This window comes from Ovis canadensis, chromosome 2 (genome assembly GCF_042477335.2).
Source record: "Ovis canadensis isolate MfBH-ARS-UI-01 breed Bighorn chromosome 2, ARS-UI_OviCan_v2, whole genome shotgun sequence".
NCBI lineage: Eukaryota > Metazoa > Chordata > Mammalia > Artiodactyla > Bovidae > Ovis > Ovis canadensis.
The window spans coordinates 12,995,100-13,018,917 of NC_091246.1; the positions used below are offsets into that span (position 1 = coordinate 12,995,100).

A 23,818-nucleotide genomic window follows, 5' to 3' on the forward strand; every position below is an offset into this window, starting at 1 on the left:
TACAGTATGTTTATATTTAAAATATGCAGATATGCAAATATCTTGAATAATCTTCACAAAGGGAAATCTGTTTATGCACATTCAGTTTGTGACACTGATATTAAAAAAAGACAAGAATGGAACAAACCCTGAAAGGAAATAAACATTGATTAAAATCTATACCCACCTCCCGTTTCCTCTAAACCTACTATAATTATTAGGCTGAAGATAGAATGGTTTAAATGCCTACATAGCTTGTTCATTGCTAATCTAAATTTAATATGAAGTGCCCAAGACTACAGTATAAAATTACAGGCAAAACTTTATATGTAGAACATTATGGGCAATTTAAATAGTGATCAAAGACAACGTAATTTGTGGCTGAACATTAGACCCTAAAAGCTGATAAAGATGCAGCTCTACAGTCTTTTATTTCTCTACCCCAACTTTTCAGGACCTGGTGGCTGGGGTGCAGCCAACAGGCTGGATTACTCTTACGGTGACTTCCAGGACACAGTGCGAGAAACACCCACGGGTGCTGGCAAAGCCAGATCTTCACGGATTGAAAGAAGTGCCCCATTATCCGACCACAAAATTAGGTTAATTTTTAACATCACAGGTAAGAATAGACTGTCTGTTTGAAAAGGTTAATATAATGGGAAATTCTTGGTTGGAGATCTATTTTCAAACTTTCTATGTGTTGTCAATATTAGGAAATTACCCTGGAACTGTATATTAGGGCAAGCACAATCACCTTGTTACTTTTCATAATATCACAGATATATTTTATGATTCTCATAGCAACAAGCCCCTGGCTTCAAACTCCTCTTGACATGTTGAACTAAGGCATGTAAATAAGACATGTTGTTCTTAATATTCTCCATGTACTAGCTACTCAGTAAATAATAATTTAAATTTGTGTGTATCTTTCCTGGAATGTTCTTTTAATTGTGATTAAAAAGTCACATAATATAAAACATACTATTTTAACCATATTTAACTGTACAATTCAGTGGCATTAAATACATTCATCATCTCCCACCATCATCTATCTCCTGGATTTTTCACTTTCCTAAACTGAAACTCTGTCCCCATTCAACACTAAGTCCCCATTCCCGCTCCCCACCCCCAACCTGACCCCAGGATTTACTCCTAGTGTTCTTTCTGACTTTGAATTTGACTATTCTAGGTCCCTCATATCGGAGAAGGCAATGGCACCCCACTCCAGTACTCTTGCCTGGAAAATCCCATGGGTGGAGGAGCCTGGTAGGCTGCAGTCCATAGGGTCGCTAAAGTCAGGCACAACTGAGCAACTTCACTTTCACTTTTCATTTTCATGCATTGGAGAAGGAAATGGCAACCCACTCCAGTGTTCTTGCCTGGAGAATCCCAGGGACGGGGGAGCCTGGTGGGCTGCTGTCTATGGGATCGCACAGAGTTGGACACAACTGAAGCAACTTAGCAGCAGCAGCAGCAGCAGGTCCCCCGTATAAGTGGAATCAAACAGTATCTGTCTGCACCTAGTGTATATTGGAATGCGTTTTTAAAGTTAATATATGTCATTTTTTAGGGTAAAAACTCACTCCAAATGGCTTGCTGCAACACGGTGTGTGTGTGTGTTTTCTTTTGTTTTGTTTTTATCTCAGCTAGTGTGCCATTACCCGATGAAAGAAACGATACCCTTGAATTGGAAAATCAGCAGCGACTCATTAAGACGTTGGAAACGATCACAAATCAACTGAAAAGGACCCTTACTAAGGAGCCCATGTATTCCTTTCAGCTTGCCTCTGAAATGCTTGTAGTTGACAGCAATTCCTTAGAAACAGAAAAGGCTTTCCTCTTCTGCAGACCGGGCTCTGTGCTGAGAGGCCGAATGTGTGGTAAGATTTCTCGCTGTCACCAAAAATATTTGGTGCCTGTTGGGTCAGAGGACACAGGTCGAGTCACCCTACAACTGTAAAGGGGTATTGTCCTGAAATCTACATTTGTTATTGTTACGTGCTTTTTGTCTCAAAAGTCTAGATAACTACTATTGGTCAGGATAAGATTACTTTAGGTAAGGGACTCAAATCTTAGTTTTATTTCTAGATCTTTAGACCTCACAGCTTTCAGCAGCAACTCCAGTGACAAAAACTAAAACTTTGCTGACCACCTCTGTGTGCTGACTGAGACCCTGTCTTGTTTAATCCTGTTTAGCTACTGTATGAGGTACCATTATTATTAAGTACATTTTATGCATGAGAAAACCGAAGCCAAGAGGCTAAGAACTGAAGTCTTTTAAGACAATAAGCGATTCAGCTGACATACTCACCTAGGCAGCCAACACAAAATTCACATAGCATAGAATGAACCATTCTGAAGCATGCAGTTTAGTGGTCTTTAGTATAGTCACAGTGGCATTCAACCATTACCTCTATCACAGTTCCAAAACATTTCCATCACCCCCAAAGAGACCCCAGACCCGTTAAAGTGCCAGGCCCCTTTTCCCCTCCCCCCACAATCCCTTAGCTTTTACTGACTTTAGACTGTCACAATCTGAGTCAATTCCAGTCTCTTTCCTAAGCCAGTCATCATTTATAGATAGCAGAGTCTCCTCCAAGCAAAATCTACATGCTCAAACAGAACCAAATGACATGAGGCTTCTGTTAATCTCTCTACAGTGTGGGATATTATGTCCTGGTCAGAAAACCTTCATCAACAGTTCTCATTGCTATTCCCAGAGCTCAGCTAGGTTTTTCACACTGGAATAAACCCAGCTCATCAAAAGCACGTTAATATTGTCATTCTGAGCCCCCTCTTGTTTCTTTCTCAACTTGTAAGTAAAAATCTGGAATTGCCTTGGCCAGAGTTTTGCATTTCTCAGTGTGGTCTTCAGCCTACCTGTGTCAGCATCCCCTGAAGTGCTTGCCAGATTGCAGCTTGATTCAGGTCCCAACCCACAGGGGATGCCTCCTGACCCTTTGGGTTCAGGTCCTTGGAATCTGAAATTTTAGTAAGTTGCCTGATAATCACCCAAGTGATTCTTTCAGGTGTTCTCTCTGTAAGAATGCTAACTTTGATAGCAACCTCTCAGGGAATTTAATATCCCACTTTGATTTCAGAAATTCTGCACTCCGAGCCTGCCAAAATAGTAGACCAAATCTCCAGGGAAGGAAGGTTTTGAAACTGGCCAGTTTCTACAGGGTCTTTGGGTCTGAGGATGCCTCAGACTTGCACATGGCTTCAGTGCAGTCTAAGCAGGGAGAGGGGTCAACTTAACTCATTTGTTCTAAGCTCCCCACCTTTGTCTGTTTTTATTTCCAGAAGTGATGCTATAATGTACAGTTTCATAAGGGAAACCATTCAGAAGAACAGCGGAGAAACCATTTTTAATATGTCAAAGCCCCAAATTAACTGCTTTATTTTTCTTCCATTCGCTGTGTGTTTCCAGAATGATCTGGTTTATGCTTTAACCCACACTTCAAAGCCCGCATCCTATAAGATATAAGCTTGGTCAGTTAAGAATTTGCACTTTCTTAAAAAAAAAATCTGTTTGTTGGTTTAGAGGACTACATTTATGGAAAACTTATCTTATGAGTAAACCTCTGACAGTGAAATTTAACTTACAAACAATAGTAGCTGGAAGCATGCTTTATTAGTCTCATACCTAAGGGACAAAAGTATGTTCCATACAATATTCAGCATTTCCTGCTTGTTTTCAGTCAACTGCCCTTTGGGAACCTACTATTCCCTGGAACATTCTGTCTGTGAGAGTTGCTTGATGGGCTCCTATCAAGATGAAGAAGGGCAGCTTGAGTGCAAACCCTGTCCGACTGGGACTTACACCGAATATCTCCATTCAAGGAGCAGCTCGGAATGCAAAGGTAGTTAGACCAGAAGCCTGAATTTTATTTCCACTTAGGAAACCTCGCTAGCAAATAGGCTGAAATATGAGCATTACCAAAAGCAATTTCATTAACTGATTTTTTTTCTTTCTTTCAGTTATAAGCGATTACTTGAATGTTTCCCTCACTCAGAGAAGTCCATTTACCTTCCTTTTGGTACAGCCCATTGCTGTCTAAATCAAACTCCACCGTCAAGAACTTTAATCTGTTTTCATCAGTTAATTCCATGTGTTTTAGTGAATCTCACATTAACTGGTAGAAGGGACTTTCATGACTGTTAGCAAGCATTGGGCTGCTTTTTGTTTGAATAATATTTGATATGATGAGATTAACTCCATTTACTTGGAAATGAATACAGACCCATATGCACATCTTCTTGCTACTAAATTATCCAATCTTTCCAAAACATTGTTATAGTTACTCTCAGTGACCATTCCTAATGGAAACATCTCTTTCACGTTGTGGCTAAGATGTGTCTGAAAGAAGGAGTTGCAGGCATGTTCCTCCTTGCCTGTTGTTGCCAGTGCAGGTGTGGGTGCTTCATGACACGTGTAAACTTGGGAGCAGTGCTGGGCGACCGCACATGCCCTGAAAATGCTGGCATCGCTGAAAGTGAGATTAATCTGGAGGAAAAGGGCAGAAGGAGAGGACAGTGCACTGGGGAAATCTGGCCTGAGGCCCACTCTACTACAGAATCATTGCTGTGCATTTTGGAAAGTTGCTCAATTCACCTCTCTGGGCCTCATGCTAAGACTACTCTTATTCCTCCTCTGCCAACCCTCAAATGAAATGGTGTCTGTAACCACGAGGAGGTAAGAGGGCCAGTTCTTATTTAGGGTGAAAATGGTGCCAGCATAATGACGAGAGGAAAGCCCAATTGTGGGTTTTGTTTCTGTCACTCAAGAGAACAGCGTACAAGCTGGGAACTTGTACAAGAGCAAGTTTCCCTATAACAGCTGGACCTGGTCAGACGCAGATTTCTAACTTCACTGCAAAACTATTTATCGACATTTTCGATGTGTCCAACACCATGCTGGGTCATAATAGAAGGAACTGGAAATGAGCCTATAACTTATTAGTATACAGAAGTATGAAAAATCTAAAAGATAATGTGTCTGCTTGGAGTTCTTTGTGACCCTCATTTTATCCTAAAAAAATGAAAATATGGAAAACCCTATTGTACACAGTGCTACTTTCATACAGTTGATGTCATTATTATTAACCATTTACATTTTTCATTTTAGCTCAGTGTAAACAAGGCACCTACTCATCAAATGGGCTTGAAACATGCGAATCGTGTCCACTGGGCAGCTATCAGCCAGCGTTTGGTTCCCGGGGGTGCCTCTTATGTCCAGAAAACACTTCAACTGTGAAGAGAGGAGCTGCGGACATTTCTGCTTGTGGAGGTTAAGTCTTACACACATTGCTTTTTTTTTTTTTTTTTCCCCCAAGCCTGTGCTAGGTTTTCTGCATGGAAGAGTGGAATCTTGTTAGCAGAGCCATATGTCTGCTATATGCAAAGAATGTAAATAACTGTCTCTTCATAGAGTGTTTCCTTCTATTCAGCCAGTCGGTACTTAAGTGTAAACACCCATAATATAAACACCATCCTGGTACTGTTAGGGACACTCAAGAAGCACATGACTTGGTCCCAGGCCTCAACACTAGTAACCATGTGACCACATGGTATGAGAGAAATACTTGTCAACCAGGAACTTAGATTTTCGTGTACAAAATGAGGTCTTGTCTTATGTTCCTTGAAACTCGAAAAATACATCCTTCGGATTGTGACCTTTGTTCCCTGCAGTTTGAAGATTTTCACGAGTGGTTATCCACTCTGACTGCCTACTAGAATCGTTGCACATTCATATCAGTATTGTAGCCACTTATTGACTAGAGACATCTTAGTACATCTTTTGTTACCTGAACATTATTGACCAGAATGTTTCAATATTCACTTATATACCAGATCATTAGGCCACAGGAGTTAATTTCTGCAAAAAATGCCCCAGTCAGTAACATGTTAAAAATTCGGAAACCCAGTCTCCACCCCCAGAGAATTCTGGTGTAAGTTTACTGGTTTTCTTCTGGAGATCCCCCCTCTCCCAATGTTGTTGTTTATGTCTGACTCTTCTGTGACCCCATGGACTGGAGCCCACCAGCCTCTTCTGTCCTTGGGATTCTCCAGGCAAGAATACTGGAGGAGGTAGCCATTTCCTTCTCCAGGGGATCTTCCCTACTGAGGGATCGAACCCATGTCTCCCTCATTGCAGGTGAGTTCTTTACCACTGAGCCACGAGGGAAACCCAGAGTTGCCCCAGATTCTAAAATGCGACTAAGTTTTGTTTCTCAAGTGTCACCATGGAGGGTTTGTTGAAACATGGATTCCTGGGGCCACCCCAGAGATTTTAATGCAACAGGTCTGGTAAAGGCCTTGAGAATTTGCATTTCTAACTGGTTTTCAGGCTTGCCTGATAGCACAGTTGGTAAAGAATCCGTCTGCAATACAGGAGACCCTGTTTCAATTCCTGGGTTGGGAAGACCCATTAGAGAAAGGATAGGCTACCCACCCCAGTATTCTTGGGCTTCCCTTGTGGCTCAGCTGGTAAAGAATCTGCCTGCAATGTGGGAGACCTGGGTTCAGTCCCTGGGTTGGGAAGATCCCCGGAGAAGGGAAAGGCTCCCCACTCCAGTATTCTGGCCTGGAGAATTCCATGGACAATATAGTCCATGGGGTCACAAATAGTTGGACATTCTCAGGTGATGCTGATTCTGCTTGGTCCAGGGACCCCACATTGGGAACCACTGGTTAAATAGAAATATGAAGATTACAGTTTCAATTTCAAATAGTTCTAACATCCTTACCAGGTACAGCTTTCCAGCAGTGTAAAAACTGGAAGACAGAAACAAAAGTAAAAAATGAAAACTTAGAATGACAGTGGGACTCCATCTGACAAATCAAAGTCAGCCTATTGCCAGAAACTTAAAAAAACAACCTGCAGTGACGTTGCAATTCAGTGGAACTTTGCAAAAAAATAGAAAGTTGTTTACCTCTGTCTGTTACACCACTGGGAACAGAACAAGCATGCCTGGCAAAAAATGACTTTTTAAAAAATTGTGTGTTCTACCTATTCTATATCCCTTATTGAAAAGCCGAAGGCCTATGGCAATCTGGACTTCCCAGGTGGCACTAGTGGTAAAGAACCCCCCCGCCAATGCAGGTAGACTTAAGAGACACAAGTTTGATCCCGGGGTGGGGAAGATCCCCTGGAGAAAAGAATGGCAACCCACCCCAGTATTCTTGCATGGAGGATCCCATGGACAGAGAAGCCTGGCAGTCTGCAGTCCATGGGGTCACACAGAGTCAGACACGACTGAAATGACTTAGCATGTATGCATGACAATCTGAAAGTTTAAAAACATCTCTTATTGAATGAGTGATGTTTTAATAAGCCAGTCTGGTGGTTCCTGATTTCCCCAAGGTACACACACATATATACATCTGTATCCAGTTAGAGACTGAGATTCCTGGAAAATGAATACTTAGAATGTTTTGAGTGTAGATGTGGGGAGGGGGCAGGGGGCAGCATTGCATTCTGGGAGTTACAGTCCCTGTAAGTTGAATGCTACCCTAAATATATGTTTTATATGCTGCATCTGTTTGAATCTCAGAACCAGAATCACAGTAGATGAAAGCCTCTTAGACATGAGGAACTGGGCAAGTAGTGTTCATCAACCTAATGCTTCACTGAAGAAATGAGAAGAAAGGTTAGCTAGGAACTACTTGAAACTCATAAACCATGCGTGTTGTGTAATACCAGCTGTGGATTTTTTTTTTTTAATTAAAAGTCAAACAAAACCTCACATTATGGTTGAAAGAGATCTACCAAAGACTCTCTTATTTTGTCAGTATACAGTCTAACTTTGGAAGAAAGTCTGCAGGAAAAATAAGTCTTCTCCCTTTCCCTTCCTCCCTCCCTCCAACTGCAAAAGCCAACTAGGATTTTTACAGTGAAATAAGTTCATATTTGACAATTTTTTTTCCTTGAAGTTTCCAAATAATCCTTGAGGTTTTCTAATACCAAATTGCCACAATTAAGAAATTGTAATTCCCAGAAATTCTTTAAACTTCTGGTAACTGCTCTATTTCTAATATTCCTAGCATATGTTTAACCACATTCTACTTGTCGTGAGTGGAAAATCAATAGTAATTGGCAATGACGCTTTCCCCTGCAGTGCTGGATAAGCACCATTTTGTTTTTACTTTAAGTGTGTGTGAGTTCTAGAGTAGTCCCTCACATACATTTCTGTAGTTTTTAATCAACACCCTTTCTCCCCGCCCCTTCTTTCTCTCCTTTTCCTCTTTTTCTTTCTGTACTGCTTTATTTTTATGGGCATGTTGTACAGTTTACCTTATTTTTTGCTGATGTATCACTTTTTGCATTATATAGCCTTTGAACTTATAGTATGCTAATGGAGATCATTGGAGAAATAACTCCAGAAAGAATGAAGGGATGGAGCCAAAGCAAAAACAACACCAAGTTGTGGATGAGACTGGTGATAGAAGCAAGGTCCGATGCTGAAAAGAGCAGTATTGCATAGGAACCTGGAATGTCAGGTCCATGAATCAAGGCAAATTGGAAGTGGTCAAACAGGAGAGGGCAAGAACGAACGTCAACATTTTAGGAATCAGCATACTAAAATGGACTGGAATGGCTGAATTTAACTCAGATGGCTGTTATATCTACTACTGTGGGGAGAATCCCTTAGAAGAAATGGAGTAACCATCATAGTCAACAAAAGAGTCCAAAATGCAGTACTTGGATGCAATCTCAAAAACGACAGAATGATCTCGTCTGTTTCCAAGGCAAACCATTCAGTATCACAGTAATCCAAGTCTATGCCCTGACTAGTAACGCTGAAGAAGCTGAAGTTGAATGGTTCTACGAAGACCTACAAGACCTTCTAGAACTAACACCCCCAAAAGATGTCCTTTTCATTATAGGGGACTGGAATGCAAAAGTAGGAAGTCAAGAAACACCTGGAGTAACAGGCAAATTTGGCCTTGGAGTACAGAATTAAGCAGGGCAAAGGCTAATAGAGTTTTGCCAAGAGAACACACTGGTCATAGCAAACACCCTCTTCCAACAACACAAGAGAAGACTCTCTATATGGACATCACCAAATGGCCAACACCAAAATCAGATTGATTATATTCTTTGCAGCCAAAGATGGAGAAGCTCTATACAGTCAGCAAAAGCAAGACCAGGAGCTGACTGTGGCTCAGATCATGAACTCCTTATTGCCAAATTCAGACTCAAATTGAAGAAAGTGGGGAAAACCACTAGACCATTCATATATGACCTAAATCAAATCCTTATGACTATACAGTGGAAGTGAGAAATAGATTTAAGGGACTAGATTTGATAGACAGGGTGCCTGATGAACTCTGGACAGAGGTTCGTTACATTGTACAGGAGACAGCAATCAAGATCATCCCCAAGAAAAAGAAATGCAAAAAAGCAAAATGGCTGTCTGGGGAGGCCTTGCAAATAGCTATGAAAAGAAGGGATGCAAAAAGCAAAGGAGAAAAGGAAAGATATACCCATTTGAATGCAGAGTTCCAAAGAATAGCAAGGAAAGATAAGAAAGCCTTCCTTAGAGATCAGTGCAAAGAAATAGAGGAAAACTATAGAATGGAAAAGCCTAGAGATCCCATCAAGAAAATTAGAGATACCAAGGGAACATTTCATGCAAAGATGGGCTCAATAAAGGTCAGAAATGGTGTGGACCTAACAGAAGCAGAAGATATTAAGAAGAGGTGGCAAGAATACACAGAAGAACTGCACAAAAAAGATTTTCATGACCCAGATAATCACGATGGTGTGATCACTCACACTCACCTAGAGCCAGACATCCTGGAATATGAATTCAAGTGGGCCTTAGGAAGCATCACTACAAACAAAGCTAGTGGAGGTGATGGAATTCCAGTGGAGCTATTTCAAATCCTGAAAGATGATGCTGTGAAAGTGCCACACTCATATGCCAGCAAATTTGGAAAACTCAGCAGTGGCCACAGGACTGGAAAAGGTCAGTTTTCATTCCAATCCCAAAGAAAGGCAATGCCAAAGAATGCTCAAACTACTGCACAATTGCACTCATCTCACATGCTAGTAAAGTAATGCTCAAAATTCTCCAAGCCAGGCTTCAGCAATACATGAACCATGAACTTCCAGATGTTCAAGCTGGTTTTAGTAAAGGCAGAGGAACCAGAGGTCAAATTGCCAACATCTGCTGGATCATGGAAAAAGCAAGAGAGTTCCAGAAAAACATCTGTTTTTGCTTTATTGACTATGCCAAAGCCTTTGACTGTGTGGATCACAATAAACTGTGGAAAATCTTTCAAGAGATGGGAATACCAGACCACCTGACCTGTCTCTTGAGAAACCTATATGCAGGTCAGGAAGCAACAGTTAGAACTGGACATGGAACAACAGACTGGCTCCAAATAGGAAAAGGAGTGCATCAAGGCTGTATATTGCCACCCTGCTTATTTAACTTCTATGCAGAGTACATCATAAGAAACGCTGGGCTGGAAGAAGCACAAGCTGGAATTAAGATTGCCAGGAGAAATATCAGTAACCTCAGATATGCAGATGACACTACCCTTATGGTAGAAAGTGAAGATGATCTAAAAGGCCTCTTGATGAAAGTGAAAGAGGAGAGTGAAAGTGTTGGCTTAAAGCTCAACATTCAGAAAATTAAGATCATGGCATCCGGTCCCATCACTTCATAGCAAATAGATGGGGAAACAGTGGAAACAGTGGCTGACTTTATTTTGGGAGGGCTCCAAAATCACTGCAGATGGTGATTGCAGCCATGAAATTAAAAAACGCTTGCTCCATGGATGGAAAGTTATGACCAACCTAGACAGCATATTCAAAAGCAGAGACATTACTTTGTCAGCAAAGGTCCATCTAGTCAAGGCTATGATTTTTCCAGCAGTCATGTACAGATGGAAGAGTTGGACCATAAAGAAGGCTGAGTGCTAAAGAATTAATGCTTTCAAACTCTGGGGCTGGAGAAGACTATTGAGAATCCCTTGGACTACAAGGAAATCCAATCCGTCCATCCTAAAGGAGATCAGTCCTGGGTGTTCATTGGAAGGACTGTTGTTGAAGCTGAAACTCCAATACTTTGGCCATCTGATGCGAAGAGCTTACTCATTTGAAAAGACCCCGATGCTAGAAAGATTGAGGGCAGGAAGAGAAGGGGACGACAGAGGATGAGATGGTTGGATGGCATCACCAACTCAATGGAGATGGGTTTGGGTGGACTCCGGGAGTTGCTGATGGACAGGGAGGCCTTGCGTGCTGCAGTTTATGAGGTCGCAAACAGATGGACACGACTGAGCAACTGAACTGAACTTGAAATATCATTAATAAATATAGCAGTTATATTTAAGTATATTACTGTGTCAGGCTTCCTAAGTACCTCAGTGGTCAAGAATCTGCCTGCAATGCAGGAGACCTGGCTTCAATCCCTGGGTCAGGAAGATCCCCTGGAGGATGAAATGGCAACCCACTCCAGTATTCTTGCCTGGGAGAATCCCATAGCCAGAGAAGCCTAGGAGGCTATGGCCCATGTGGTTACAAAGAGTCAGACACGACTTAGCTACTAAAAAAGAATTAATATAACTATGTTAGTATAATGTAATATTCTTTATATATTTCATCTATTATCATGTATTAGGATATTAAACAATCTTGAGTCCTTGGTTAACAGTCTTGAGTCTTGGTTACAAGAGTCTGAATTTTTTCAGTTTTTTAAAAATGATTTTTGCCAAAATAATAAGTCCCACAAATGGCTTTTGGTTGATGGTGGTGTTTACATATGGTGCCAATAGAAGGAAAGATTATTTGTGGAACAAGATAACAACACTTGACCATCTAGGATGAAGTTAAAAGGCTCAGAATGAGAGCCCTTGACTTCTGGCTTTGTCATCAGAAACCAGTGTCTCCAAGACTGTATTTTTTCCCTTTGTACCATTAGGAAACAGGCCTGTAGGGTTACATTTTTCCCTGTTCATTTTAATGCTCTATTTTTAATTCTATTTTTATGTCACTTTTGGCATATTTAAATATTTTTTCTCCTTCTCTACAATAAAAGAGGTGAGAAAGATTTTGTTTCATTTTTCTTGACTTAGAAACCATAGTTTCTTTGTCCAAGATTCAAATCAAAAACTTTCTCCGCTCTTTCCTTGTGGTGTTAATCCGTTGGGAACTGCCATGTATGTGTCATGTCTGTGTGTTTAATACTGTAGTAGACAGTGCTATTTTTATGTGTATATGTATGTTACACGTTCATATGTTGTATGAGTGCGTGTTAAGTCACTTTAGTCGTGTCTGACTCTTTGCAACCCTTTGCACCACAGCCTGCCTGGTTCCTCTGTCCATGGGATTCTCCAGGCAAGAATACTGGAGTGGGCGGCCACATCCTCCTCCAGGCGATCTTCCCTACCCAGGGATCGAACCCACACCTCTTACATGTCCTGCACTGGCAGGCGGGTTCTTTCCCACTAGCACCACATGTGTGCATGTGTATGTACTAATTACATATGTAAATCATATATTAAATGCTGATTATCCACTCTTAGAAAGTAAATTTGTGATGACAACTGTTTGCCCTTGGAATATAATTTAAACTAATTTCCACCTGAAAGTTTATTTTGCACTTTCTGGATCAAAAAGCAAAGAATAGGCATCACAGTACTATGTTTGCTGTTTTGAGATGACAACTGGCTTATTGATTTTTTTATCTTAAGATTTTATTATTATTATGTCTGAGTATAATTGTTGACTATTATAGTATAATTATGTCCTACAGCTGGAGAAGGCAATGGCACCCCTCTCTAGTACTCTTGCCTGGAAAATCCCATGGATGGAGGAGCCTGGTGGGCTGCAGTCCATGGGGTCGCTAAGAGTCAGACACGACTGACTGGCTTCACTTTCACTTTTCACTTTCATGCATTGGAGAAGGAAATGGCAACCCACTCCAGCGTTCTTGCCTGGAGAATCCCAGGGACGGGGGAGCCTGGTGGGCTGCCGTCTATGGCGTCACACAGAGTCGGACACGACTGAAGCGACTTAGCAGCAGCAGCATGTACTACAGCTGACAGTATAATTCTGTCAGGTTTTAGGGCACAGTCTTTTTTTAAGAATGAGGTCGTACTGAAAAAATTATATGAAAAAAGTAGTTTAATTCACTATAGTATCTTGAGCTTTACAGGTAGCATTTATATTTCTAGCATATGATACACATTCATAGATGTCTTTTCAAACAGAAAATTTATACTTTTATCAGTGGAACATTTATGCTTTCAGTTAACTATTAATAATTAGCTTTTTGGAAAGTATTAATACCTCTTCTAAATAGGCAATCATTTTTGGAAATTTGAGAATCAGGAAACCTATTATAAACTCCTGTAAGTTTAGTTACCTCTCCCACTCCAGTACTCTTGCCTGGAAAATCTCATGGATGGAGGAACCTGGTGAGCTGCCATCCAGGGGCTCGCTAAGAGTCGGACACGACCGAGCGACTTCACTTTCACTTTTCACTTTCATGCATTGGAGAAGGAAATGGCAACCCACTCCAATGTTCTTGCCTGAAGAATCCCAGGGACGGGAGCCTGGTGGGCTGCCATCTATGGGGTCGCACAGAGTCAAACACGACTGAAGCGCCTTAACAGCAGCAGCAGCAGCAGCAGCAGCAGCAGCAGTAACAGAATAGACTATTTTATTATTGGTGAAACCAAGATACTTAGAGCTTAAAACTTTTCTTGAATGTGGCAAATGTAGCCACCAGATTTTTTTTTCTAAATATGCATTAATATCTATGTTATCTTCTGCCATCTATTGATTCAACTCCTGAGTTTTTTCAGTTGGGTACATAAAAGAGATCTTCTACAAAAGACTTGGCTGGCTGGCTGTGCTTAAAAAATTTGATCTAAGCATCTTGAGATTATGACAGGCGTGTTGTCCTTTATTTAATGTCTGTTGCCCTACTGATGAAGGGATGCCACCACTTGGAGTATCCTGCTTCCTTGAGCCTCAAGTGTATCTCTAAATCTTTCAACCTCTTTGGTAATTGTTTCTGCTAAACTAATTTTTATTATCAAGAATCCAAGACCTAAAGGAAAAGTATGCTGATACACTGAGTAGCTGTTTCCCTGTGTTCTATCTTCCATGCCTAATTTTATACAGTGAGGTCTTAATAGTTATAGTAGTTTTCTCAGCTTGTAATGACTTTCGGGCCCACCCAAATGACTCCAGTTCACACACTCCACCTGAATTTGCCTTTGGATCATTGTCTAAAACCCCAACCCACAGCTTTAGTCATGGATAATCTACCTCACTGCCCCTCTGCCAAATGTAACCAAAAGTTATTGAAGGAAATCCATGTTATGTTTGGAGCTCTTTTCTTTTTAACTTTATTTATTTATCTAATTATTTTTTGGCTATGCTAGGTCTTTGTTGCTTCTCTGGGCTTTTCTCTAGTTGCGGCAAGCGGGGACTGTTCTCTAGTGTGACGCTTGGGCTTCCCATTGCGGTGTTTTGTCTCGTTGCAGAGCGCAGGCTCTGGGGCGCGTGCGCTTCAGTAGTCGTGGCTCCTGGGCTCTAGAGCACGGTCTTAACAGATGTGGCGCATGGGCTTAGTTGCTCTGCGGCTTGTGGGATAGTCCCAAACCAGGGATCAAACTCCTGTCTTCTACATTGCTGGGCAGATTCTTTACCACTGAGCCACCAGGGAAGCCTGGAGCTCTTTTCTCATATTCCACCAAATATTGGCAAGAAAATTTTAAACTTGGTTAAATGACAGTATTCAACTACATGTAATATATGAAAAGCATTTTAAACACAAAATAACATTAACAGGTTTTAAAATAAAAGACCCCCAATACATAATAGCAACTATACAGGAGCAATAACCATTTCAGATAAACATAAAAATAGAACTTCATGTATCATGAAAATGCAAATCAACAGAGCAGTTCCATTTTTACTTTCAGATAGAAAAAAGGTATGCTGATGAGCATGCGATGAGAAGGGTGATTTCATACACTGCTGATGGGCTGTAAATTACATTTTTAAAATGATTTAGGCATGATATATTTATGGCTTTAGATTTTCATATCTTTAGCTTTAACTAAAGGCAAGTGTAATCCCAAGGAAATAATCAGAGTTAAAAAAAAATTTAGAAGATTTCATGTCAACATTGTTTATAATTTTAGAAACTATTAGAAACAAACAGAACTAGTAGAAATAACTGTAATTGTTCAGTAGTAGAGGAAATACGAGAACAATTATGGCCTGCCAGTGAGATGTAATATATTTCATTTATTAAACGTGTTCTTTAATGATTTGGGGAATGGTTTACTTGTGATATAAAGTGAAAAAATCACAATACAATATTATATGACCAATTCTGATTTTTATTAAATTAATGTGTGTTGTTAAAGATGGGAAGGAAGCAACAAAGTATTTACTTAAGTGGTCTGAGTATTACTTAATGATCTGGGTATTAAATACATGCAGGAGAAAATATCAGCAATGTGATAGCTTTCTTACAACCAAAGGTTAATGCACTTCTTTCAGAAGTAGGGTATATTGCTTTATAAGCACAAATGGTATTTTCTTTCTCTTGCAGTGCCTTGTCCAGTGGGAGAATTCTCTCGTTCTGGGTTAATGCCCTGTTATCCATGTCCTCAAGACTACTACCAACCCAATCCAGGGAAGTCCTTCTGTTTATCGTGTCCCTTTTATGGAACTACAACCATCACGGGTGCCAGATCCATCACAGATTGTTCCAGTAAGATGACACTACTTCATTTCTCACGTTATCCTGTATGGGAGAGTTTTATCTCCACAGTAACTTTAATTGCGACTCTTACTATGTTCAGTGCCTTTGGGTGTCTGGATGTAAGCTGTCCTTTGAAGGGGTTTTTGATGACAATGACTCAGATTCTTCACTCTGGGAATGGCGAACTTCACAACCTCCAAATTTCAAAGAGTCTAGAATTTAATGACATGTCCCATCTGTCTCTTATGTTCTGTCTTTTTATGTAACTAAAGGAAAATATATGTGGCTTTACTGACTCTGAGAAGCAAAATCTTGACTGTGGCATTTGAATAGAGTCTGTTCGTAGAGAACAAACTGTGGTTGCCCAGGGGGAGAGGAGGAGGTAGAGGGGGGAATGGAGTGGGAAGTTGGGAGTAGAAGAGATCAGCTAATATATATAGAATGAATAAACAGCAAGGTCCTATTGTATGGCACATGGGACTGTATATTCAGAATCCTATGATAAACCATAATGGAAAAGAATAAAAAACAAATCTATAAAAAATATGTGAAGTTACATATATATTCACTTATATATATATATTTAAAACTGAACCACTTTGCTTCCCAGCAAAAATTAGCCCAACATTGTAAGACAGCTATACTTCAGTTAAAAAAGAAAAAGGAAAAAATAGAATGCCCTTAATTGGCAATATCTACTACACCAAATACGTTTCTCAGATATTTTCCCTTTAACTTTGTTAGGCTTTAGTTCAACTTTCTCAGCAGCAGAGGAAAGTGCAGTGCTTCATTCTCCTCCTGGACATGTCAAAAAGAAGTATGAAGTCAGCAGTCAGGCAAGTCTACTTTGTATTTGTAAAATTTTCTCTAATGGAGTGCTTGGAAAACAATTTCTCATTATACATGTCACACAGAGGAAAACTACCAGACTTGAAATTTCAGCTAATCAAGGCTCATGAATATTATCAATGAATAATTGCATTTGCTTATGACTTATAATAGGGACTTTCCAAGAATGCACCATTAGAAGTCCTAAGTACCAGAAACTGGAATTTTTCCCTGCGATGTCTGGTGTAGAGAATTGTGGATGTAGAGAGTCTTTTGATTTGCTAATAATTAACATGTACCATGAGCATAACCCATCATTTGAGTAAGCACGTTGGGATTAGCCAAGGGCCTTTTCTGATTAGCAGGACAAGTTACTCAACTTCCATGAAAGATATTTAAATTTTTTGCCAGCTGGAACGGCAGGGGGGAATCATTTATTGGAGAAAAGTTGTGACTTTTTTAAAAATTAAGAAACATAAACATAATGATTCTCCATTTATTTTTTAAAGACTAGTTAAGACCAATTATTTTGAGTGATTCAGCCATTAATCTGAATTCACCTTGCCCAATGTCATAATAAATTCCTAGGTTTTAAGTATTTTTAAGGAGGATAATGAAGTTATATTTCTTATTTTAACTTCCTGCTTCCAAACAGTCTCACTTGTAAGGGCTTTGTAAGTGAAGCTTTGAAACTGAGCCCAATGGACATAGAACCTCTAAAGACATGACTGTCACCTCTGGAGACATATTAGAATCCACTGGCTAACTTATAAGGATGTGCAGATATAACTTCCAGAGGTTCCTGATTTAGCTGGTCTGGTTGGGACCTGTCCTTAGTAAACTTTTTAAATGCCTTAAATGAAGTCTAACGTGCAACCAGCACTGAGTGACACTGCCTGGGTTTAGCAGAGCATCACTCAAGAGTAATATATAGCATTTGTGCCCATATATGGCAGGTACCAGTGTTATGCAGGTAACAGTCCTGCTGGACTCACTTGGAAATAGGAACCAGCTAATGCTGTACATCCTCTAACTCCCTACTCAGAATTGCTTTGAAATGAACTTGTCTCTGATAAATTTTCTTTTCACAGGTTTTCCATGAATGTTTCTTAAACCCCTGCCACAATAGTGGAACCTGCCAACAACTGGGCCATGGCTATGTGTGTCTCTGTCTGCCTGGATATACAGGTAACACAGAGGAATGCAAATTTTCATGTATCTTTCATACTGCATCATTGTAACTTGAAGTTTCAAACTTTGAAACTTTAAAAATAAATGCCACAAGATACATTAGACTGGGGACTTCGCTGGCAATCTAGTGATTAAGATTTCACCTTCAAAAATGCAGGGGGTATGGGTTTGATCCCTGCTCAGGGAGCTAAAGATCTCACATAACTTGTAGCCAAAAAAAAACAAAACACAGAACAGAAGCACTGTTACAACAAATTTAATAAAGACTTTAAAAATGGTCTACATAAACAAAAAAAAACCTTAAGATAATGATGCGCAAAAATTTGGTTGAACAAGACAGACCAATATGTGAAATCACTCATTATTAGAGAAATGCAAATCAAAACCACAATGAGGTACCACTTCACACCAGTCAGAATGGCTGCGATCCAAAAATCTGCAAGCAATAAATGCTGGAGAGGGTGTGGAGAAAAGGGAACCCTCCTACACTGTTGGTGGGAATGCAAACTAGTACAGCCACTATGGAGAACAGTGTGGAGATTCCTTAAAAAATTGCAAATAGAACTACCTTATGACCCAGCAATCCCACTTCTGGGCATACACACCGAGGAAACCAGAATTGAAAGAGACACATGTACCCCAATGTTCATTGCAGCACTGTTTATAATAGCCAGGACATGGAAACAACCTAGATGTCCATCAGCAGATGAATGGATAAGAAAGCTGTGGTACATATACACAATGGAGTATTACTCAGCCGTTAAAAAGAATTCATTTGAATCAGTTCTGATGAGATGGATGAAACTGGAGCCGATTATACAGAGTGAAGTAAGCCAGAAAGAAAAACACCAATACAGTATACTAACACATATATATGGAATTTAGGAAGATGGCAATGACGACCCTGTATGCAAGACAGGGAAAGAGACACAGATGTGTATAATGGACTTTTGGACTCAGAGGGAGAGGGAGAGGGTGGGATGATTTGGGAGAATGACATTCTAACATGTATACTATCATGTGAATTGAATCGCCAGTCTATGTCTGACGCAGGATGCAGCATGCTTGGGGCTGGTGCATGGGGATGACCCAGAAAGATGTTCTGGGGAGGGAGGTGGGAGGGGGGTTCATGTTTGGGAATGCATGTAAGAATTAAAGATTTTAAAATTTAAAAAATAAAAAACTAAAAATTAAAAAAAAAAAAAAAGTATACAGATCTTACAAATGACAATTTTCTTTGCATATTTTGGAGGAAGAATAAAGAATCATCTTCTCTGTGAAAAAATCACATCATAACTTACAATTTAAATTTGAATACAGTTCCAGAGGTCATGTCCAAGGTTGCATTCTAACACAAATTAAATGCATGACAGTCAACCTAGAACAGATTGTCTAGCATAAACATTTTTAAACAGACTCCAGTTTTTCTCATTTGTTTCACACGAATGGAAGTGCTTATGGCCATGATGTGTTGTTTATTTCTATCTTTCTGCAAGCTGTGCTTAGGAAAACAGTATGGCTTTGAACTTGATTATGGAGGAATTATGTAAGAATTGTGTTTTCTTGCAGCTTGGTTCAAATTCCAGTTCAGTACAGAAAGATAATGTTTTTTTTTGAGGAGAAATGAACTATATATTAAATGTTGCAGTTCATTTAAAATAATTTCCTGTTTTCTTCTAGAAATGCAGTTTTTCCTTTTTGAGTTTTGTGTCACCAACATGAAGTATTTTCATGAGAAAAGTGGTATTTAGATAAAAGAATTCACCACGATAGAGAAGTTGGAAGACAAAATACAGAATATTGTCATTCCACTTATTTCAGCATGCGCACGCATGTATGTGTGTGTGTTTCAATTTTTATAAGAATTTTTGTCCCAAGATTTCATAAGAAATAATGATCTTGTCCTAGAATTTTATAAATGATAGGTGGTTGAGAAAAGCATAGTATCGGACAATGATTCTCAAATGTTGATGCTCATTAGGATCATCTGGAGGATTTCCTAAAACACAGACTGTGGCATTTCTGTCACATTCCCAGAGGATTGCAGATGCTATAGGTCCAGAGACCATTCTTTGAGACCTCCTTGTGTAGAAGAACATGGATTTCAGCAGAATTAGTCCATAGAAAAAGACTGTGTGTACCCTATGAGAAGATAAACCCTATTCTAGGATGCCTGGCATATGAGTTGAGCTCTGGCAGGATTTAGCACCACCCCCATTCCTCAGCCAGGTGGCCTTGGTAACAAGTACATGTGACTTTTTACTTTTCACTTTGGAATCAAACTAATTCCTGGCTCCATTTTATCCTTCCAGATTTCTCTCTTTCCCCTCTACTTCTGACTTGGGATCTTTTGCTGTCTTTTATGTATCCTTGTAAGGATAGCTTAAATCTGTTTAGAAAGAGGTAATACCTTCATGAAATGACTTAATTAGATGGTAATTCCTAACATACTGCCTTTTTCTTCATCACTGCCACTCCCTATAAATTCAGGTTATTGGGATAATTACCTATAAAGGACGGTTCTGTTTCTGTTCATCCTCTCTTTGATTGACCTTCAGTGTTCGCATTTTAGGCTTAAAATGTGAGATAGACATTGATGAATGCAGCTCACTGCCCTGCCACAACAATGGAATTTGTAAAGACCGAGTTGGAGAATTCATTTGTGAATGCCCATCTGGTTACACAGGTAGGGAGAGTGTCTTATTCTTATAGTATTAACCTTTAAAACCTTAAAATAATGAGTTACCATCTCACACCTGTTAGAATGGCTATCATCAAAAGGTAAGAGATAACAGTGCTAGTGAGAATGTGGAGAAAAAAGGACTATTGTGCTTTCTTGGTGGGAATGTAAATTGCTTCAGCCATGGTGGAAAACAGCATGGAGGTTCCTCAAAAAATTGGAAATAGAATTACCACACAACCCAACAATCCCTCTTCTGGGTATCCATTCAAAGAAATGAAATCACTATCTCAAAGAGATATCTGTACTTCCATGTTCATTGCAGCATAATTCACAATAGCCAATCACCAAGATATGGAAACAAGTATATATCAAGAGATGAATGGATAAAGAAAATGTGAGGTAGGTAGGTAGGTAGATATCCTTCAGTGCTATGTCGCTTCAGTTGTGTCTGACTCTTTGTGACCCTGTAGACTGTAGCCCACCCGGCTTCTCTGTCCATGGGATTCTGCAGACAAGAATATTGGACTGGCTTGCCATGCCCTTCTCCAGGGGATCTTCCTAGAGGGAAGGGATCGAACCCACACCTCATTATGTCTTCTGCATTGGCAGACAGCTTCTTTACCACTAGCGCCACCTGGGAAGCCCTATGTAAAACATGTACCGGGATATTATTCAGCAAATAATTGTATTTGGCAAAGAGCATATTTTTTCCACAAATATATTAGCCTTGATTTCCAATTTCTCTGCTCTTAACATCTGAACAACTTGCATGAAACTGTTAGTCTTAAATTCCTTTCAGTTTTCTCAAGCGCAAATATTCTGTGATTCTTTACAGGTCAGCTGTGTGAAGAAAATGTAAATGAGTGCAGCTCCAGTCCTTGTTTAAATAAAGGAACCTGCGTTGATGGCCTGGCTGGTTATCACTGCACGTGTGTGAAAGGATACATGGGTAAGATGTTTCTGTTCTTCCTAGCTGTCTTAAAGAGTTCTGTAAAGCCTCACAAATCATGATATTTACTGTTATATATGTGACATTATGTAAGTTAATGTTAATTTTATGATTTTATGACTGCACCATGTTTTTATAAGGGAAAGTCCTTATTTTTGAGGAAATTCACACTGAAGTATTTAGAGGTAAGACAGCATCAGGTCGAAAATTGACTAAAGCAATTCAGAAAAAGTAATACGTTCTTATACATGTCTGTGTATATATGTATATGTAGAGACAGAAAGAGAAGACGAGTTTATATGCTAAGACAAACACTCAAGAAGTAACTGGAGATGATAAAATATTATTATAAGTGAATGCTAAATAATAGAATATATATTCTATACATATACACACACACACACACACACATACATAACTGGTAAAGAATAAGTCCAACACAGAAAATGATCAGTGACAGAAAGAGGCAAGATCAAAGATACAGATGAACTTTTGAACTATGTAAGCTAGTTTCATTTTTGTTTAAACATTATCTCAGGCGTCCATTGCTAATGTTAGTTCCAGAAAAAGGTAAGATTAAAAGAGCAGATTATAAAAAATACAGTCCTAAAATGATTTAGAAAAGCCAGAGCTTATTTAAGGATAGGTCCCTAAGCTGTTTGGTCACCTAGTGGCTCTACAGCCTCCATTTCATCCTTTCGAAGCAGCATCCTCCAAGGAGTCCTCACCTTGATTCCAGTTTTCCAAAGGGGTTAACCTTTGAGCTGTCTCTCATCCTCATCCATCCCCAGGCCTACACTGTGAAACAGAAGTCAATGAATGCCAGTCAAGCCCATGTTTAAATAACGCAGTCTGTGAAGATCAGCTTGGGGGATTCTTGTGCAAATGCCCACCTGGATTTTTGGGCACCCGGTGTGACATAAACATGGATGAGTGTCTCAGCCAACCATGCAAAAATGGAGCTACCTGCAAGGATGGTGCCAATAGCTTCAGGTAATAGACTAAGCCTGGCTCTCCTTGCTGTTTTTATTATCTTAACTGTTCAGTCATTCTACCATCTTTACAGAATATTACTTTGAATTCCAGGCCAGCCCTTCCCAAATCCTAGCCCAAGGATAAGCTATGGTAGAATCTGACTACCACCTGATGTTCTGATTTCCTACCTCTTGGGTAAAGTCTATAATTTTGTAATAGACAATCTGTATGTTTTAAGTTCCCCTGTGTTTCTGAAGCAGAGCCGGACTTTGAAACCACTGTTCTATACTTGGAAAGTCATAAAAGATAAAAGGAAGGACATTTATTCAAAAGCAAATGCAGAATCACTATTCAAAACCTAGTTTTAAATGTTTTATATTTTAGCTGGCGTTTTCCCACCAACTAAAATCAGAAGGAATAGTGCAATTCTACCATCACAGAGCCATTCTATGACCATGATTTTCAAACTCTTTTTAGTTTAGTGTCCCTTGTTTCCAGGGAAATCAGAGTGTAAACAAATAAAAAAATTTAAGCTTTTGTGTTTGAAAATAGTGGTGTTTTGGGGGAGAAAGACTGGCTTCCTAAGGCAGGTCTTAGGGTACTGGTAGAAAGCAGTTTGAAAACCAACACTTTTTTTTTAATCACTATCAAGTCGTCTCTGTTCCATTCAGTTCCCCTTGCAGGATCTGTGGCTTCTGCAGTACAAAAAGACAGACTGGCCTTGCTTGCAGAATTTTAGGGAACTTTACTGTCCTCAGTGAGCAACTGGTTCTGCAAGTTTTCAAAAATTAAAAGCTTAAAAAAAAAAAATTCTACCTCAGTTGCAACATTTCCCAGCCCCCTTCCATTACCATCCCCCAAGAGAGCTAGAACAATATCTGGAAGAAATAGGGAGCCAGTTTTGCCATTGAGACTTTCATTCTCAATGTGAAAATAAAGATCTCAGTGTAGCATCAACTTTTCATAGGTTTTTTAATATCTTCAGGCATATAGCACCTAACCACAGGCAATGAGACATTTCCAGATGAACAGCAAGAGTTCCAAACTCTCCCCAGGGTCCAAAACAATTGATCAATACCAAATTTGTCTAAATCCTAACTAGAGGAAAGGTGAAGAAGGCAAACTCTCCACTTCAAAAGGAATGCTAATTGCCACCGAAGTGAATCTGTTTTGCAAAGATACTGAACTACTATAATGATATCAAACATGGACAGATATACAGCAGAAATTAAAATAACATTGTAAATCAACTACAATGAAATTTTAAAAAACAAGTATTTTTAAAGTATTTCCAAAAAAAAGCATGGACAGATAAACATGAGTGAAATTCAGCCAAAGTAGATTTACCATCAAATACACAGAACTCCATAAAGATGCCCACCAATTCCAACTGAGATTTTCTTTTAAACCTCCAAATACCATTTATTTATATTATTACCAATATCAAAGAGATCCCCATATAAACATGCT

The 23,818-nt window shown here is 39.5% G+C and overlaps 1 protein-coding gene across 3 annotated transcripts in view; it reads left to right on the forward strand.

Moving 5' to 3' along the window:
* Positions 1–23,818, forward strand: part of SVEP1 (sushi, von Willebrand factor type A, EGF and pentraxin domain containing 1) — a 200,698-nt gene that overhangs the window by 109,552 nt on the left and 67,328 nt on the right. For all 3 annotated transcript variants that reach the window (XR_011254209.1, XM_069575440.1, XM_069575441.1), the window contains 10 exons: positions 434–598; positions 1,626–1,859; positions 3,681–3,842; positions 5,108–5,269; positions 15,570–15,731; positions 16,467–16,558; positions 17,642–17,738; positions 20,314–20,427; positions 21,260–21,373; positions 22,165–22,366. Coding sequence is in view for 2 of the 3 variants with exons in the window: in XM_069575440.1 (XP_069431541.1) it covers positions 434–598; positions 1,626–1,859; positions 3,681–3,842; positions 5,108–5,269; positions 15,570–15,731; positions 16,467–16,558; positions 17,642–17,738; positions 20,314–20,427; positions 21,260–21,373; positions 22,165–22,366 (1,504 nt within the window). In the remaining variant the exon portion in view is untranslated. The remainder of the gene's footprint in view (positions 1–433; positions 599–1,625; positions 1,860–3,680; positions 3,843–5,107; positions 5,270–15,569; positions 15,732–16,466; positions 16,559–17,641; positions 17,739–20,313; positions 20,428–21,259; positions 21,374–22,164; positions 22,367–23,818) is intronic.